Raw genomic sequence first — 18,674 nt, forward strand, 5'->3', positions numbered from 1 at the left:
ATAAAATATTTATATATCATATATATCGTTGTCTAAGTACCCTCAACACAAGCCTTATTGAGCTTACTGTGGGACTTAGTCAATTTGTGTAATAATGTCCTATAATATTTATTTATTATTTATTTATTTCAGTTCAATCGAATAATGGGAAAAGGGTCTTATTCATTCATTCACCCGACCATACAAGTTGTATAACATACCTTGAAGATTAAATAAAAGCTTGTTAAATAAGAATTCAAGTCCAAGACATCTCGAGTCATCCGAGTTAAAATACCTACTGTTTCAAAAGCACTGTGATATCGTCGCGCACAAAAATGTATCCGCGATAAGCGGCGGATGAGTGCCGTTGTACCGATAACACTCTCGCGCATGGCTGTACGTGAAAGGGTACATTCTATTGTACATATATTTCATTGTACATTTCGGACCGGGAATCGCTGAAAAACGTTTTTTGTTTATGTTAAATGTATTGTGTGAAGTAATTGTTGGTTGTGTCCTTTGTGGTGGTCGTGTGGGAATGCGTAGTTTGTATGTGGGTCAGATCTTGTGAAAAATCGCGGCAGAATTATGTCAGTTAATGGTTTTGAGTGGAAATACCTTTTGCCTTCGTTTTATAAAGTAATACAGTGATTTTAAACGTAAATTTTGTTGGCAGGGCTTGACTTTAACGGAAATTTGCAAATAAATCTGTTAATACATTCACTGCTAGCGACCCGCTAGGCAGGTTCTCTGTTCGTAGGCGCTTTTGGCTACATACGGGTTTTCCCGTGTTATCGGCTACGCTCGTAGTGCGTAGCTCGCGCTGGCACTGAATGTGATAAAAAACGGTTGGGGACAAGTAGCTTTACCTCTATTTGGACAATGACGTTGCTAGCGTCTGCTTCACTTACTTTCCATGCATCTCGCTCGTACTGGCATATTAGTGCAATGTCAAACTCGTGGTACGGCAATTTTTTTATGTAAGTAACTAAATCTCTTTCTTTTTTTGTAAAATAATTTTCTAATACAAATAAATAAGAGTCTCTTTTTTGTAGATATTATCTAGAATTTCTAGCTAAGAAAAATATAAAATTTCATGTTATTTATGAATTTCGTTTTACTGGTTTTAAAATGAGACTACGACATTATGGCGGTGTCTTAAGAGAGAGAGAGCTTAGGTTCATATTACTCTTAAGTAATTCTATCTATCTATATATATATATACACCGTGTTTTTTTTGATTTGCGTTAATTTCGAGGGTGCATTCCTGAGCTTAAATTAAGTAATTTTCTCAAAGACACCGATATTCTAATTAACTCCATTTCGGAGATAATCAATCATTAATTTTTATCTTATAAGGCCCTTACGAGCGTGTACACTTGCCTTAGGGCCTGTTTACTTATTGATTAGTGTCTAGTGCGAGTTCATACATTTGCTACTAAACGTAAGTACTATCTCGGACGATCGACGTTCGAAATGACATTGATATGTCACAGTTTTCAATTGTTTGGTTGAGTTAAATGTAATGCCCGTATTACAACAACGCTATATGCAACATTTAGTCACTTTTTATAAAAATAAAAATAGTAAAAAAATACAAAAAAATTTTTTTTTTTTCGAAAATTAACTATGCCATTAAATTTCTTTAAACGTACTAACCGATAGCCCGAAGTTAACGAAATTCAATAAAAACACGGTGTATATATATATATATATATATATATATATATATATATATTTTATATACTACGTCGAGTTATTCAGAATATAAAAAGGCGTTTACTTCATTTTGTGGGTTCCTGTGGATATAATGTAGGTATCTCTCTATGCAAGGGTTCGGTGTATTCCATCAAAGAACCCCGCGGGTGCAGGTCGATATTTAGGACGTGCAGGGACTGTAAGCGAGTTGAGGGCTCAAACAATCCAGTATACATGTACGGTCATGTCTGAATATAGAACTCACGGGCAGGAACACAACATTATGAGTAGGGTCTTGTGTTATTTGGCTGCGGTTTTCTGTGGAGGTACTTCCCCAGTTGGGGTCTGCTCTAGACCTTGAATGACATCCGCTGTGCTGTGCCCTACCACACAAAGCGAGATGACATTCACAGTGCCCATACCTCTCTTTTGGTCATAATTAAGGACATACCCGAATCCCAATAAGGTCGTGTATACGTATTTTTTGGCCTTTGTTCGTATCAATACTTTCAGACTGTGCTCTATACCTAAAGGGCCATTCGGATTCAGAATGCATGACAGTTGGGGCACCAATGAACTATTTTATACAATCGTGATAATTAATATTATTATAATAGGGTTTCAGTTGAGTACCGTGTTAAGGCAACAACGCTTGGGCGAGTAGAGGACAAGTTTCCGATTTACTAAAAACTTTCAATTTTTTTTTTAGTTTATCCAGAAACCAAACAGTCAAATGAACACATTAAATAGACAATAAAAAAAATGTACTGTAGGGTGAATCAACTTTTTTTGTTTTGTTATCCTGTCCCGTTGTCCAAGGGACAACAGTGGCACAGTTTGTTTGAAGAGACGTTGTATGCCGTTCTATTAACATGCTTAGTAGGGGGCCCATTATGGACATTGGTTATAACGACCACAAAAACGCAAGTTTGATACATTTAAGTACCATAAAATCAGTATTTCAATGAACTTTTGTCCCCTGGACAACTAATAGTAACCATGGCAACGAGTGACGCTAAAAAGTTGATTCTCCCTGTAACAAAAGAACAAGGAAACTAAAAGACCTGGAGGTTCATAGTATTCCCGAGACCACGTTATATTAGTAAGAGAACTCAGCTCTGCACACCCATTGTGAGTCAATACGGCTGATTTAGAGCGCCCGTTGACCGCAAATCACTTCGCTTTACGTCCGCCGTAAATTTCAAACGTTATTGGTTTCAAGGTTTAATTTAAACGGATATTGTAGGGAGTTGGAATTAAACTTGTTCACGCACTTGAATACAGTATTATTCGTGGCTGTGTGGGCTTTATACGCCCTCTATGGTCCAGCCTTTAGAAAAAAATCCAAAAACTTACCTACACAAAACTAACTAACTAACTACCCACCTCCAACGGACTAATGTAAAAGCGGGCGCAGCGGCGGAAAGCGCCGAAATTTTGAAACGTAATAAATATAAGAGCCTCGGTAGAGAGTACCATCTTGTACCTTTTGGCGTTGAAACCCTAGGTCCATGGGGTCCCAGCGCGCACAAGTTTTTTGGAGAAATCGCGAAAAGTCTGGTTGACGTAACTGGTGACCGAAGAGCTGGCGGCTTCCTCGCACAACGTATCAGTATTGCGATACAACGAGGAAATGCCGCCAGCATCCTTGGTACAATGCCTCAAGGGCCTATTTTAGATATAAGCTAGTTATAGTAATCATCTGTATATATCCATTATGTATATTGTTATTGTCAATAAATATATTAATAAAAAAAAACTAACTACTAAACTTAACTTACAACACACATTTTAACCACGTGGATATTTTTGGCTGCAGTACTGGTGTATATAAAAAACTTGTAATAGATGTACTTAGAGATAATAACTAAATGTAACATCTACCGATATGAAGCGAAAAAAAATTGTAACTATTCAATATTAAAGTAACACTGCATGCACTGTTAACTGTTAAGCGTTAAGGATTATTTTATCTTCTTCATGAATTTATCAATGTCAATGCCTCCCGGAGCCTTAAGCTCCAGTGTTGTAAAACTTGTAAAAAAAATTCTCCGAATAATCTAACTAATTGTACCTAATTAATAAGTGGTGAACGGTGTTGGTCACACATACTGTAAATAGTGTTTAAAATACTTTATATTTAAGCCTTTCTTGTAGTGACTGTTTGTTTACCTAAATAAAAAAATAAAAAAAAACTTACAAAGTCGTCAATAAAGTTATAGATCTTTTTTACGACGTAAGTTTATAATATAGATTAATATCCAACCCGCTCACCAAAGGACCCCGCAGCAAACATAGGGAAAAAATGGTTTCAGTCAAATCTAATGAAATTTTAGTGCGATGCAGCTTTTACACTGCCGTCAAAAAGTTTTTAGTTTCATTTTTAGGAACACATTTGATCGGTAACCTATTTGTTTTGCAAGAAGACAACAATCTCAAACATTTGGTAAAGATCCGTAGAGGCTACACAGCCAATAAAGGACAGCATGGCGTGTTAAAAAACATGATTTGGCTACCACAATCACCAGACCTTAACCTGATCGAGCTTTCATGGGATGACCCGTGGGGTCCGAAAATAATGTCCAACATCAGAAAATACCTATAGGAGATACTGCAATATGAGTGGAAATCCATAGGCCAAGAAAAGCTACTACATAAACTTGTAGAAATTATGTCAAGATTACTCTGTAGTGAATCTTTTTATTATTAATATACCTTTTTTAAATAAATTCTGATTAATAAATTGCTTAACGCTTTATTTTTCGGATTGTAGGTAAGTATTTATCTTCTGCAAAGTAGAATTTTTGTAAAATCATTAAAATTTTGATTATATGCGTATTCTAATAAACTATTTCACGGTAGTGTAAGTATCCTGGTTATTTTTTTCTAAAGACACAATTATCTCAGAAGTATACTTTCAGATTTAACTAAGCACTAGCACTAGTCAGAAGTATACTTTCAGATTTAACTAAGCACTAGCACTAGTCAGAAGTATACTTTCAGATTTAACTAAGCACTAGCACTAGTAGGTACATTTTTGCCACAGAAAATCCGGGCTATGTTAATAATATGCCACTTAACCCCCCACTGCCGTAATAACTAAGCATTCGGGCTATTTTTCACCCCGGCCGTACATCATGCGAGCACCTGCCTCAAATTAAACAACTTGGCCTTAGTTCCGAACACTAATATATTATGCCACCCCCTTCAGGGGGTAAGATGGTACAAGGAAGGTAATGTAAGGGTTAAAATTAGCGTTACTGTTTATGGCTATTTACCTCTTCGGAAATTCTTTTGCTACATAAATATCAAAGCAGAAATCAGCTCAAAAACGTCTCAGAATTAGATTTAGATTATGTATTCGTAATTATATAATATTATTATTATATGTCACATTATTAGGTACATTTTGTTCACTTTTATTTAGATTACATCTTATACCTTTAAACGAGCAATTCTAGTATATATATTGCTGTGATCTCGGAAACGGCTCTAACGATTTCGCTAAATTTGGTATATGGGGGTTTTTGGGGGTATACAATCTATGTAGATTAGTCTTATGTTTGGGAAAACGCGTGTTTTCGAGTAATATGGTCGTTAATTTCGTGTTACCGGCCACTGTCCGTCTGGTCCAGCGGATTAAGACGCGGACTGCTAAACGAATGTTACGAGTTCGAATCTCGCCCGGTGACTAACTTTTTTTTTTATATGTTCAAGTTTATATATAATTTTTTAATTTTTATTGTTTTAGACAAGTTTAATTTAGTAAAAAAATGTAGTTAAGATTATCACCTATACTCCACCATATTACAATAAATAGTTATAACCGAGCAAAGCTCGGTCGCCCAGGTACTATTATTTAATATTAAAATGTTTGCTTTGTAGTATATTTATTAATTGGTAACACACGTGGATGCAAATTCAAAAATCTGAATGTTATTACATCTGAAAGGTGAAACTGAGACCCTCGGTAACTCTCGTTCAATAAAAGAAAGCGTAATAGTTAGATTATTTATTATTTTACCGTTTTAATTGTTAGTAATAATTGATTACCTACTTTTTTTTTAAAGCTATAATTCAAAGTCTTAAAAATGTACACAATTTTACAGAACGCTTGTGGTTTTAACCCTTTACTTTGCAAAAACTATAAATTGTATTTTTATGAATTAAAAATTATATGTACTTAATAATTAAGGCGTATTAGGATTATAAAAATACAAAAAAAATGTTAATTATTCAAAATATTTTATGTATCTCAGAAGATACATTACCAAAACTTGGCAACTTATGTCACATGGACAATACCTGAGCAGGCATTGCGAATAACATATAAACAACCCCCCCCCCCCCCTCTTTAATAATTTAATTGACTTTCCTCTAGTCTATTGTACTCAGTGTTATATTTGTCTACCATTCTTCATCAACTCTCATCCGCTCAAACGTTAACTGGAAGAAATCCCTTAAAGGGATAAGTTCAACTTTGTACTGCTTATCCTGTGCCATATTTTGTCTTTTGTCCAATAAAGAGTTTATACATACATACATACATACATACATACATGCATACACACAATGATACATAATAAAAAGTATTTAACTTGATAGTATATAATAAGTATGGTCAGTAAATCCCTCTAATGTTGGTTGTTTACGAAGGTGCTACCGTTTAATGTTAGTTTCGGATCGCGATGGGGTGAAGTTTTCTTATGTTATGAGTAATAAAGACTATTGGGTTTGTTAGGGTTAACGATTGTTTCGGCAAAACTTTGATAGTAAAACATGCTTTGCTGTTAGTTTCATATTGATTATCTTCACGTCTAACAAAAAAGTAGTTTTAATATTGAATTTTTACACGTTTTATTCAAGAAAAAATGCCCTAAAATTCACCACACACAGGCCTTTGTGTCTATTACAGACGATTTAAGCATTGCTGTTTAGACAACGGGTTTGGTGACTGTGGAGGTCGATGCGTGACCACGACCTCCCACATTTTTGGCAGAGAAAGCTCACGGCACTTCAGGTCCCAGTCCCGGTTTGCTTTCTGGCACAATCTAATTAGATTATATAGCTCCAGCTTATATTAAAAAAAAAAACAAAACTAAGCGATAACAAGTTTTTTATGAAAAAAATATATTCGCAGTATTTTTGAACTATGGTATCTGAAGCTACATAAACTCATTGCAGGCATAGGTATAATAGGTATAGGTACAAAGTTTAACTAACTTCTGTCCATAATTACCTATCATCCAATCAAGTATTATAATATTAGTATCTATAAGGGGCGAATGTAAGTAAAGTCCTAGTAGCCCCGTTTATTGGTATCTAAAAGGGGCGAATGTAAGTAAAGTCCTAGTAGCCCCGTTTACTCAGCCCACTTTGATGACAGCTGATATATCTCCGTAACTGCGTACATTACTCATTAGTTTTTGCCGCCTATTAGGGCTGTCACCACATTTGACTGATCGTAGGGCTCAACTTGTACGTGTTCGGTATTGTACAAACGGCCTGATTCTAATTTTAATATACGTCAAAAATTAGATCTAGATATGGATCGGATCTGTCAGTGTCAAAAGTGACGTTTCTTAAAACAAAAACATCATTTATTTGATTTGACGTCCGGTCTGGTCTAGTGGGTAGTGACCCTGCCAACGAAGCCGATGGTCCCGGGTTCAAATCCTGGTAAGGGCATTTATTCGTGTGATGAGCATGGATATTTGTTCCTGAGTCATGGGTGTTTTCTATGTATTTAAGTATTTATAAATATTTATATATTATATATATCGTTGTCTAAGTACAAGCCTTATTGAGCTTACTGTGGGACTTAGTCAATTTGTGTAATAATGTCCTATAATATTTATTTTATTTATTATTTATGACACTGACGGTATCTAGATCTAATTATTGAGGTATATTAAAATTAGAAACAAACCGAAAGTCAAAGATAACATATCCTGTACCAGGTGAAAAATGTATAGGTACATATTATGTGACGTCGACTGCGCCACTGTTAACTGACGAATTTGAACCTTAATTACTAAGACAAAAGCTACACCGATAAGCAATAAAGTGTTGATGTTAAGTAGAACTGAATATGAAAGATTTTTTAAAATTATAAGTTGAAATAATAATACTGAAGAAAAATTTACCAAGCGCTCTGGTGGCTGACGCTGGATGATGTTCAGTATTAGTCTTCATTGAAACTATATTGTGCTTTTATTTTACGATTTATTATTCGAATTCGAATAAGAAGGGGACACAATTTTTTTACGGAGCAATTATTTCCGAAAACATTCACTTTATCAAAAATGGTTGATTGAGACCCGTTTTTTTTTGAAAGACCTATCCAACAATATCCCCACACCACTTAAAGCGAAAAAAAATTGTATGGGAGATGCCCAAAATAAATTATGTGTAGTTTTTATTTTACCGGTCTTTTGTCATGCATGATTTATGAATCCATATTAAATTACAGCACTACTAAATACATCCATAACTAAATCCATACTAAATTATAGTACTAACGATCACGGAGCAAAGCCGCGGACGGACAGACAGACGAACATGGCGAAATTGGCGAAACTATAAAGGTTCCTAGTTGACTACGGAACCCTAAAAATTAAGAAGTAGTTGAACTAGTATTATGGAGACTGAAGTTTCCCATCGGGTTGCAAATTACGCTGCATTACGGGGGATGCGCCGCAACCCCGTTATTATTGGGAATAGTTTCACCCTCGTTACTAGGGTTGGCAATTCGGAGAAATTTATTCAGAAAGTATGAAGTCAAGAAGTCATATGGGGTAAGAACAGTTTATTCTGCTTTGGGCAAGAAAAACAGTTGACGAAATTCCTACTAAATTTATTTTAATCAAGCATTAGTTTTATTTTTAGTATTATCATTTAATTTCATTTTTAATATCTATGTATATATTTTTAAGTATCTCTGTTTATTTTCCATACGAGTTTTCGTCTTACCACGGCGTTTCTCTTACCCTATCTAACCGAAAATGTAAGACCCTATGAAAATGTAAGAGTGCTTTGCATTTTTAGGAACAGCATAAAAAAATCAAAGATCAAGATTTTTTTGACATGTATTTGACATGATCTTCGGAGCATGTACATAAATGCGAGTGATTACAGTGACTCAATGCAATGATTTTGTGTATCTAGTTCATCTTAGTATGTTTATTACCAGCAGTTATTGTTAAAAAAACTGTATGTAAACTACTAAGTAAAGTAAGTTTCTTGTAAGAAATATTACTTACCTTCGCTTAACAAAAGGTTCGGTCGATCAAAAATCAAATCGAAAATTTGGTATGTACCATCAGGTTCAAATATGCATGGACAATTTATAAATACTTACTGTACTTGGTAGTGAGTACCTAACGAGCTCAGCACACGTCACTTTAAAGTGTATAAATTTAATTCAAACGTAAACGCCATTTACTTGTATGCCGTGTACTTTAGCAGACGGGTTTTAATTCTTTTCATTGTCTTATTTTATGTCCCCAGGAGATGTACCTATGAGATGAAATATAGTTATTTAATTATTCTCATATAAATTATAATCTACAGATAGAAAGATATACAATAGCACTCTGTAGGCCTAGCACATGATTGGCGCGAGAGTATCTCGCGGCGAGATAGACTACCCGTCTTTTTCTAACCATGTTAATTAAAGAGGGACCAATCATTTGCTAGCCCGGCTGGCTTTTTATTTGTTAAAATAAAAGCGTGACAGAATGGATAAAAATAAAACAAGTATTTAAAATAATTATTATCCGCCGCGTTATATTTTTTTTGTCTAATTGACAACCCTAGGCAACTGGGTCATGCACCGATCACAATGTGCGGAATTTTCGATCCATTCCCTACCTGCTCATACACGCGGGGCTTTCAGTATGTTCACGGATTCACTATACATATTACATTTATTAAATACCTACACTACACCGCTACAGTCCGACAACAACAAATAGAAAATACTTAAATACGTATAATAAGTATTCGCAATTTTAATTTTACTTTTTTTTTCAAGTATCACACTTTGGTTACGAGTTTTAAAAAACACTAGGGGACATATTAAATTAGTTTAATTTTTAAAGCGGTGGTGGTCTAGTGGATATGACGTCCGACTTTCAAATGCTGGCTCGTACCAATGAGATTATCGGAACTTACGTACGGGGTACGGGATATCATTGATATTCACCACTAGCTATTCGGTGAAGGAAAACAACAACCAACCCGCAGTGGGTCAGCGTGGAGACTGTAGCCAAAGCCTCTCGAACATGAGAAGAGGTCTGTGCCCAGCAGTGGGCCTTTATAGGCTGAATTATTATATCTCCTTGGATTTCACGGGCCTATAAATCCCGGTCTTTTGATAGGCTTGCGTGGGGATATAGATCCAACACGTAGAGGACTCTTGGAGAGCTTTAATGTCATGTAGAACGCCTGCTGGAACCCGTTCACGGGCGCAACAATAGACACCCATGAACCGGTCACAACAGGCATTGGGACTAACGGTCTATGAATTGAAGTTTGGGAGGACAATGAGACTGGGTTATTGCAAAGACGTCCGGACACCTGCCATAACAATGTTTTCGCTAGTTTCGCTAGCAGGCGGTGACTCGCCGCCCACTAGATGGGCCCCTGAAAATGCCGTCGTGAAGACGACCAGGAGCAACACCGGTGTGAGCGGCTCAGGGGTGTCGAGAGGTGTACGCCGCTTTCTACCCAGTGGCTGATAACAGCCACTGTGCCAACTCGCGTCTTATGCAAGTTTTCACTTCCACCCCTGGAGCATTTAGCTCTAAAGACTCCTCTCTGGACGGCCAATGAAGGCAATCCAGAGCTGAGAGTCCTGCGGGTCCCCTTGGGGTCCACTCTCACCGAAGAAGACACGCCGGAGACGGAGACCATGACCAACTCTCGGGAGTATTCGAGTCCGTGGGGTCGTTACTCCCCAACAGCTCGCCACAAGCTGCCCTGCGGTATTATTATTATTATTATAAATATTTTGATTTATGTTTTACGCCACGGACCTCTAGGCCACCCAGCCCTGGCTATACCCATACCGTATTCTCGAGTATGATATGCAATCTTTGAAACGCTAGGCGCCTTTGACTAACAGCAAGGGGCGAGCAATACTTGCTTGCACCTCCTATATGATTCCCTTACGGCTTGGTATAAGACAGGAATCACCAATTAGTTTCTTAAGGAGTTCGGTTTTTAAAGTTAGCGATCCGTTTCTACTACAGTTTAATAAAAAAGCAATAAAAAGTCGGCGTTCCGGATCCGTCCGGGGTCCGCCATTTGGTGACAATGGTGACCCCTGGTATATGACATGACATTTAATTAAGGGTTCTCTGCATTTTCGCCGAAAATTGTTTTGCCGAATTTCACTTGCCAACCAACTTTTCGCAAAAGTTCATTCGGGCGAATTTCATTTCCCAACTTTACATAATCCAACCTAACCTAACACAACCTAGTACAGTACAAATGGCCTAGTATAAATGGTGCCAAATGATTATTTGCTAAAAGTTATTCGGCAGAATGAAACGTCTGCAAAAAGTTGGTTGGCAAGTGAAATATGGGAATACAATTTTCGGCGAAAAGGCAGGATACCTAAATTAAGTTAATGAGATTTAAAGGTTGTACTTGCAACAGCAAAAAAACTCTAGTCAAATATACCCATGTAATATAAATACGTAGAATAATGTTGCTGATATGACCCCAATACAGCAATATTATTGCATTGACAAATAAATATAATCCAAAAGGACTTAATGGTAATGACGTCATCAACCTTAATTAAATCCGCAGGTAACCGCAGTTGAAACGTTCGTTCCACAATCTGATGTGAGCTTGGATTTGCACCGCAAAGCCAAAATGACGTTATGTTTTACGTACGTACGTTCCCTGTAGACTACAGCACAACAAATATATTTGTGTCAATTTTTTAAATATTTTAAAATATACTTTCTTGGTTTCCTCGGGAGATCCAACCGCGCAAATGGCATTGGATTGGGCATATCCTCAGGAAGCATGACACCCACCGGTCCAAGGTGGCCCTGACCTGGAAGATGTCCGGAAAACGGAAACATGGTCGCCCTAAATCTACTTAGCGCCGTTCCGTGGAGCAGGAGTTGGGTGTATTGGGGATGGGGTGGAAGAAAGACAGGTTAGGTTAGTGACATTCCAATATGTAATATAGTTCTAATATTATATCATCTTTCTTTCTCTTTGCACCATTTTTACATCTCTGTTTAGCCCGATGGTTGACTGGTAGAGAATGCCATTAGGTATTAAGTCCGCCATGTGTACATTAGTTTTTGTATTTTGTATGGCATATATAAAGAAACATGAAAAACATAGCAACATTAATAAACACAAATGCCAGCACCTTGGTAAACATTACTTTATTATAATCTTGAAATAAATAATGACACGGTACAATACAACAGACATTTTAGTATCTAAGATTAATAATACAGTAAATTTGGAGATGTAAAATGGTGTCCAATGGCTCTCCAAGCGTTAATATACTACAAAACTCGTGAAATTGCGAGGGGCACCAATGTAATCGGGTGCATACAGGTCATGGCGTTAGTCGCGTAAGCTGAAGACGCCGATTCGGTTTTAGTTCCATCCACATTCATAAACTAGCATCATAAATATTCGTAAGTTAAGAAAGTTTCACACAATGAAAGAATATCTAGAACCATTCCTTTCTAGGAACCAATTTCCGATCTCCAAAGTTAAATTGTAGATTTTTATCTCATTTACATTTCAAGTGAACCGCAAAACTTTTACCAAAACAAAGGCATCACTATCGATACCGAACAAACTTCAAATTCACTCCCAACTCACAAATAACGTACAAATTTCGCGCCCGAGTGCCGGTCTAGCGTAAAATCCTTGAAAATATACGAGGGGTATAGAATCAAAGCCAGCTAAATCCATTTTGGTAAATTTTTCATGAAAGGAATAAAACTTTTATTTTTATTTTTTATTTTTGGATCGCTGTATGAAGAAAACTCCAAAAACTTTGCTAAGAATTATATCTCCAGGAACTACACACTAACTGATCAAAGTTACGATTAATTTTTAATTGAATTTAATTTATTTCATTTAGCTGCTTTTGATACCAACTTTTGGATTTAGCTGACTTTGTTTCTAAGACGAAGGGATATAGCTGTATTTGATCCCAATAATAAAGTGATGACATACTATGACTAGTGATGTGCGTGAAGAAGATTGTCAGGGAAGTAACAAAAACCCAAAGTAGCAAGCGTGCTCAAAAATAGTTTTTGGCAAACTGGAATCAATTCTTTTTTTACATATATATTATATTTTATAGTAAAATCTCTACTTTTTCTTGTATTCTTAGTAGGTCGCTTTCGCTGGCTTTTTTTTTACCTTACAACATTTTAGTATTAATGCATCTTGGTTATTTTTTAACGGTTTTGCGTAAAACGAACGATGAAAGTTTAGCAAATCGCGTACTTTTAATTTTTTACATGCGTATGTTTTACTATCATGATTACATGTAATTGGTTCAGGCAACGACTTTGCTGAGTATCTGTAAAAAAAAAAGACTAAAACTTTTATATTTACTAATTAGTAGTTTTATCACAGACTTCTTATTTATAACGGAAAGCAGCGTTTCGCGTCATACTTTTAACGAAATTATGAGCCATCATTTCATAGTAAGTACATCACTAGTCTGAAACTTACCTATCAATTTTGGCTTTGTTTGCCTTCCAATTTTCTGGGTTTTTCTTGCGTTTCCTCCCTTTCCCTTGCGAAGATTCCATCACAGGCACTTCCATTGTATTTTTTACTTTATCTTATCACGATTTTTTAACTTCAAATCAGCTTAATTACCATAAAAGTTTAACGAAAACAGCAGACACGCAAACGCTATTTACTATAGAAGTCGCCATTTTGAAGTTACCGCCATTTTTAAGAAAAAGGACGCTGTGATTGGCTGATCACGATTTTAGCTGTTTTCGTTTCCAACCATACGGGATATAGCTGTCTTTGATACTAATACAATATTTTGAAGTAGATTTTTTAGTAATTCGTTGAGCTTGATACTGAATAACTTTGGAATTGTACTTCGAATTTGATCGATAATTACAATGGCATTCATAACTTATAGTTTGATTTGATATGGATTTAGCTGACTTTGATTCTATACCCCTATTTAATTTACAATAACAATATTATACTCACAGTACTGGACCAAGTAATATCATTCTATACTCGAATAAAGAAAATTCAACCTTAACTTCCAACCAGGATATCTCAAATTCCATTGAACTTCCTTATGAAATTATTCCCCTTTCAAAATTGAACTGTAACTCTATGATTTCAAAGTGCAATTTCACATGCAGATATCTTCGTAATGTTGCACTTAAATGCCGCATTGAATTTTAGATTCTATCACCAGTAGTTAAAGTGCTATTTGGCTTGAATTCGTCCGTTATTAAGGCGGGAATGGATGAAAATTTGAGTGTAAATTCACGAACGAATTTGTTCGCTTGTGTTTAAATGTTCGTATTAAGAGAGATTCTTTAGACCCGGTATTTGCTATAGAAATGTGTTGTTTTCAATGTCAACGTTTGCTGTGAAATTGCCGCATGTGAGTTTTAACACCGTTATTAAAAGAAATAAAACTATAATTGGGGTTCTTTAACAACCTACTTTCTCTTTCAACATTTTTGGCTGTGGTCACGTTTCATAAACAAGTGTGAGCTAGTTATATAATGGCTCAGCTACACGATGGTTTAGCACTGGGTCAGCGAAATGGCCATGTGATGGTTCTGGCTCCTCTACATGATGGATTAGCGCTGGACCAGCGAGGGCCATGCGATGGTTGAGAGCACGCACTATGTCATGGGCCACTTGTAGATTCGTAATTGCGTATGCGCTATCGCTGGCCCACTATCTTTGATCTGCGGACGAAAAACCGACACCGTGGCCATCCCATCGCCATCCTGCCGCGCCATAAGCCATTCAACACCACTACCCTCTCTACACGCTGGCCTACATAGTAGGCCAGTATGATGGCCCATCGTGTAGACGAGCCATAAGATACATTGGGATGACTTAGAAAATGGGTGATTTTGAATAACATTAATGTTTTCTACTAGGCAAAAAAATCAAAGCATATCATACTTAAGCAACAGCGATATTGCAAATTGCAAACGGAAACTGTTTTTCCTATAGCTATTCTGCGTAATATAAATAGAATATGCAACCTAATTAATATGTTCCTACTTACCTAATAACTCTCACGATTTATTTTATTTATTAAAAAGAAATACTTATGACTACAAAACAGAACTGTACCCCTAGTGTAAATAAATTCGATTTTGAAACGTGACGTACGCGTTTGCGTTTAGTCTCATTTTGTATTGGATTTAGAAAGAGCGCGCCAAGCGGGACGTTTTGGAAACTCAAAATCCTATACAAAATGAGACTTAACGCAAACGCGTTCGTCACGTTATGATGTCGATAAAATTTACACTAGGGGTACTGAACCAAACTGAAGACAGTTTATTGGCAAATAGTGCGCTCTCAATTATTATTATCATAAGTAATACTCTTTTAAAAAAAGCGCTAGCGTCATTAAGTTGCGCTATGCACTTCCCTACGTTATATTTCGTTTCATTTAAATACATCGTCATAATAACGAAGTAAATTCCTTAAAAATGAACATACACGAAATATTAAGCTTTCCAACATGTCTACTATTAAAAATGTAATTTCAAAAATTACTTCACTTACCTGCTTTTTTTCGCCATCTGCATCCTCCATCTTTTTTTACCGTCCAGCCTCAAAGATCCCTGGTGGCTACATACGTAATGGAGTGTTTGGTGCATTAGGTGGGTGCTGAGAGGTCAGGGTGTAGTGGTCGTAATGTAATATGTGAAGCCTTATAGAGATATCAGGTATACGTGGCAGTTGAGATTTAAAAAAAGGCCTTCTGTTATAATAATAATAAATAATAAATTCATTTATTTCGACCAACTTAGGATCATATTACATTTAACTTATTATATTTAAACGTAAGATTAAAATTATCATTTTTATGTCATTGAAGTAAGTTTTATTAGAAATTATATTTTTAGTCAAAGTCAACAAAATACATGTGTATGTATATCTTAAGTATGTGCGTAACAGATTGATTTATACAATGATTTTCTATTTTGTTATAATGATCATAAAATCAATACAAAAGCATTATACGATTTAGCGGCGTGTTTAAAATATTGACTTTATTTTATTTGTGTTAGTACTTTTTAAATAGTTGTAGAAAGAATGTAAGTTCACGTTATAATTTCGAGTAGTGCAGGTAAATCGAGGTATCTACATATTTGGGGATAGGTATTTCTGCCATTTATTTAATATTACAATGCGTTTATGAATGTCAAAATCCATGCATTAATAAAACCTTTATACCAATAAGACCGAACTTAAAAAAAATCGGATAGGCATTATTTTTTGGCTGCTGGAATTGCCATAAATATACATGTTATACATACAAGCAAACACACACAGAAATATACTGATTTTTAATAGCAATTCAGTAAAAATAACCAACTCTAAAAACGATAAAACTCGTACGGCGAGTAATTTGCTAGGGGATCCCATGCGGAACGAAACTTGATCATAACATGCCCGTGGGAACGGCTGTCATCCTTGCTTGTAACAGGTCCTACATACCTGGAGGTCAATTCGTGCTTACGTTCTTCAGTACCCCTAGTGTAAATTTGATCGACATCATAACGTGACGAACGCGTTTGCGTTAAGTCTCATTTTGTATAGGATTTTGAGTTTCCAAAACGTCCCGCTTGGCGCGCTCTTTCTAAATCCAATACAAAATGAGACTAAACGCAAACGCGTACGTCACGTTTCGAAATCGAATTTATTTACACTAGGGGTACAGAAATATTCGTGGTAACTCGCACGTTACGTGCGTATGTCGAAAATTTTAAGGGCCATATGTACTGTAAAACGGATCCCATTCGCATAATTATCGAAAGTCATAATGTAATGATAGTCATAACTCTGAGACCGTTAACTTTTTAGGAATTTCCTTAGGTTATCCTATAGATAGGTTAGGTTAGGTTAGGTTTGTTTTATGGCGCAGTCCGCTGTCTATTGGCGGGTGCAGGCTGCTAGGAGGGAGGAAAACTGGCCCGCCCCTCAAGAAGTTCGCCAGTGGCGGGAAGAGGCGCGAGAAGTGCTCTTCGAAAAGTGGTCGGAGCGTTTAGAGATCCCGGGAGCTAGCCGGGACCTGGTGGCTGCTATTCGGCCCGTTCTGAAGGAATGGGTCGAACGCAAACATGGCGCACCCTCCTTCCATCTCACACAGCTCCTGACGGGGCACGGCTGCTTCGGCTGGTACTTGTGTGAGAGGGTGGGAAGAGAGCCGACAACGGCGTGTCACCACTGTGGAGGAGGAGCCGTGGATACGGCCAAGCACACGCGCGAAGAGTGCCCTGCGTGGGCGGAGCCTCGCGCTGTCCTGTCCACGGCTATAGGAGGTGACCTCTCACTGCCGGCGCTAATCCGCCGCATGGTGGACAGTGAGGAGGCATGGGCGGCAGTGACCTCCTTCAGTGTCACCGTCATGACGCAGAAGGAGGCGGCAGAGGGAATGCGCGAGGATGATGCGAGCTCGCTCCCTCAGCGCCGCAGGAGGCCGGGCAGGCGGCGAAGAGCCTTCGCGGCCCGAATGCTGCCACCCTAACGGAACCCTGCGGGTGATGGGTCGGGAGTTCTATCACCCGCCTGAAGAGATTCCGAGCTGGAAGGCCCTCGCGTGTTCCGAGGTGCCTTCAGTGAAGTAGGCTGCTCGAGCAGCCCGAAAAGATGGTCCCGCAAGGGCAACGCCGGCAGGGTATCGGTGGCCTGCAACCGTGTTCCCGAAACCCCGTCAACAAAGCGAGCGCCAGAACACCCCAGGGAGTTTAGTCCGTGGGAGTCGGACATACCCACCGGTATGAGGCGGCAGTCTCCGTAGCCTATGTACGCCTGCAACTCCAGAGGAGTCACATGTGCGTTGCCGACCCTAGCTCTGGCAACCTTACTCACCGGCAGGAACACAACACTATGTATGAGTAGGGTCTAGTGTTATTTGGCTGCGATTTTCTGTAAGGTGGAGGTACTTCCCCAGTTATACAACACATTTAGCCACTGCTGCGATATTCATTCTGACTCATTGCTCAGGTTCCGAAAATTATTAAATATTAATCTATAGTATACACAATTTTAACCTGTAACTTTTACTTTATGTTAAGTAAGAAATTGTTTTTGTTTTGCATGCTGTGTTTATCTATAATTAGTTATGCATCACTGAATGTTTCTTTTTTTATTTATGTAAATGTATTGGATGTAATAACTGGTTGGTAGACCTTAAAGAATAAAAATAATAATAAGGAAAAAATTTACAATTGGCTGAACTATGTAATGCACTACAGTCAGACCAAGATAATTTTTCAGCGATTTTGATAGCCTAGACAGCGTAATTGTTATTTGAAACGTCAAACATCTATAAAATCATGACGTTTACTTAACACTTGCACAAGCCTATCAAAATCGCTGCCAACTTAGCTTGGTCTGACTTTATTTCATCAGAAAATGCTGTGTAAAGCTATGAGGACCCTTCAAAGTCAAAGTAAATATATCATGTATTCAAGTAGGCCTAGCAACAAGCGCTTCTCAGATGAAAAGCCACATGCTCGTATGTCTACAGAATTGTCATGACTTGTTTACAAAGTTGTGGGTAAAACAAAGTTTGTGAGATTGATTAGATTAAGCTCCAGGAATTGATATCTCCCGAGCCATCTCATTATTCACAAAGAACCCTCTGCATGTTAGTTTTACATATATTACCAAGATGTTAAGAGGCTGTCAACACCCAATGTCCTTGAAATTGATGTTACTTAAACAGTTTTTTTAAGAAAAACTATTTGTTTTAGTCAAGT

General features: G+C 37.3%; 1 protein-coding gene across 1 annotated transcript; it reads left to right on the plus strand.

The window, feature by feature from the left end:
* The first annotated feature begins 16,825 nt into the window (after nucleotides 1–16,825).
* LOC133533429 (uncharacterized) lies at nucleotides 16,826–17,437 on the plus strand. Its single transcript, XM_061872411.1, has one exon. The coding sequence runs from the start codon at nucleotides 16,826–16,828 to the stop codon at nucleotides 17,435–17,437; it is 612 nt and encodes a 203-aa protein (XP_061728395.1).
* The last annotated feature ends 1,237 nt before the right edge of the window (nucleotides 17,438–18,674 follow it).

Source organism: Cydia pomonella, unplaced genomic scaffold, assembly GCF_033807575.1.
Source record: "Cydia pomonella isolate Wapato2018A unplaced genomic scaffold, ilCydPomo1 PGA_scaffold_164, whole genome shotgun sequence".
Taxonomy (NCBI): Eukaryota; Metazoa; Arthropoda; class Insecta; order Lepidoptera; family Tortricidae; genus Cydia; species Cydia pomonella.

What these genes read in the sequence shown, in the direction of transcription:
- LOC133533429 (XM_061872411.1), top strand. Translation starts at nt 16,826, where the DNA reads ATGGCGCAGTCCGCTGTCTATTGGCGGGTGCAGGCTGCTAGGAGGGAG.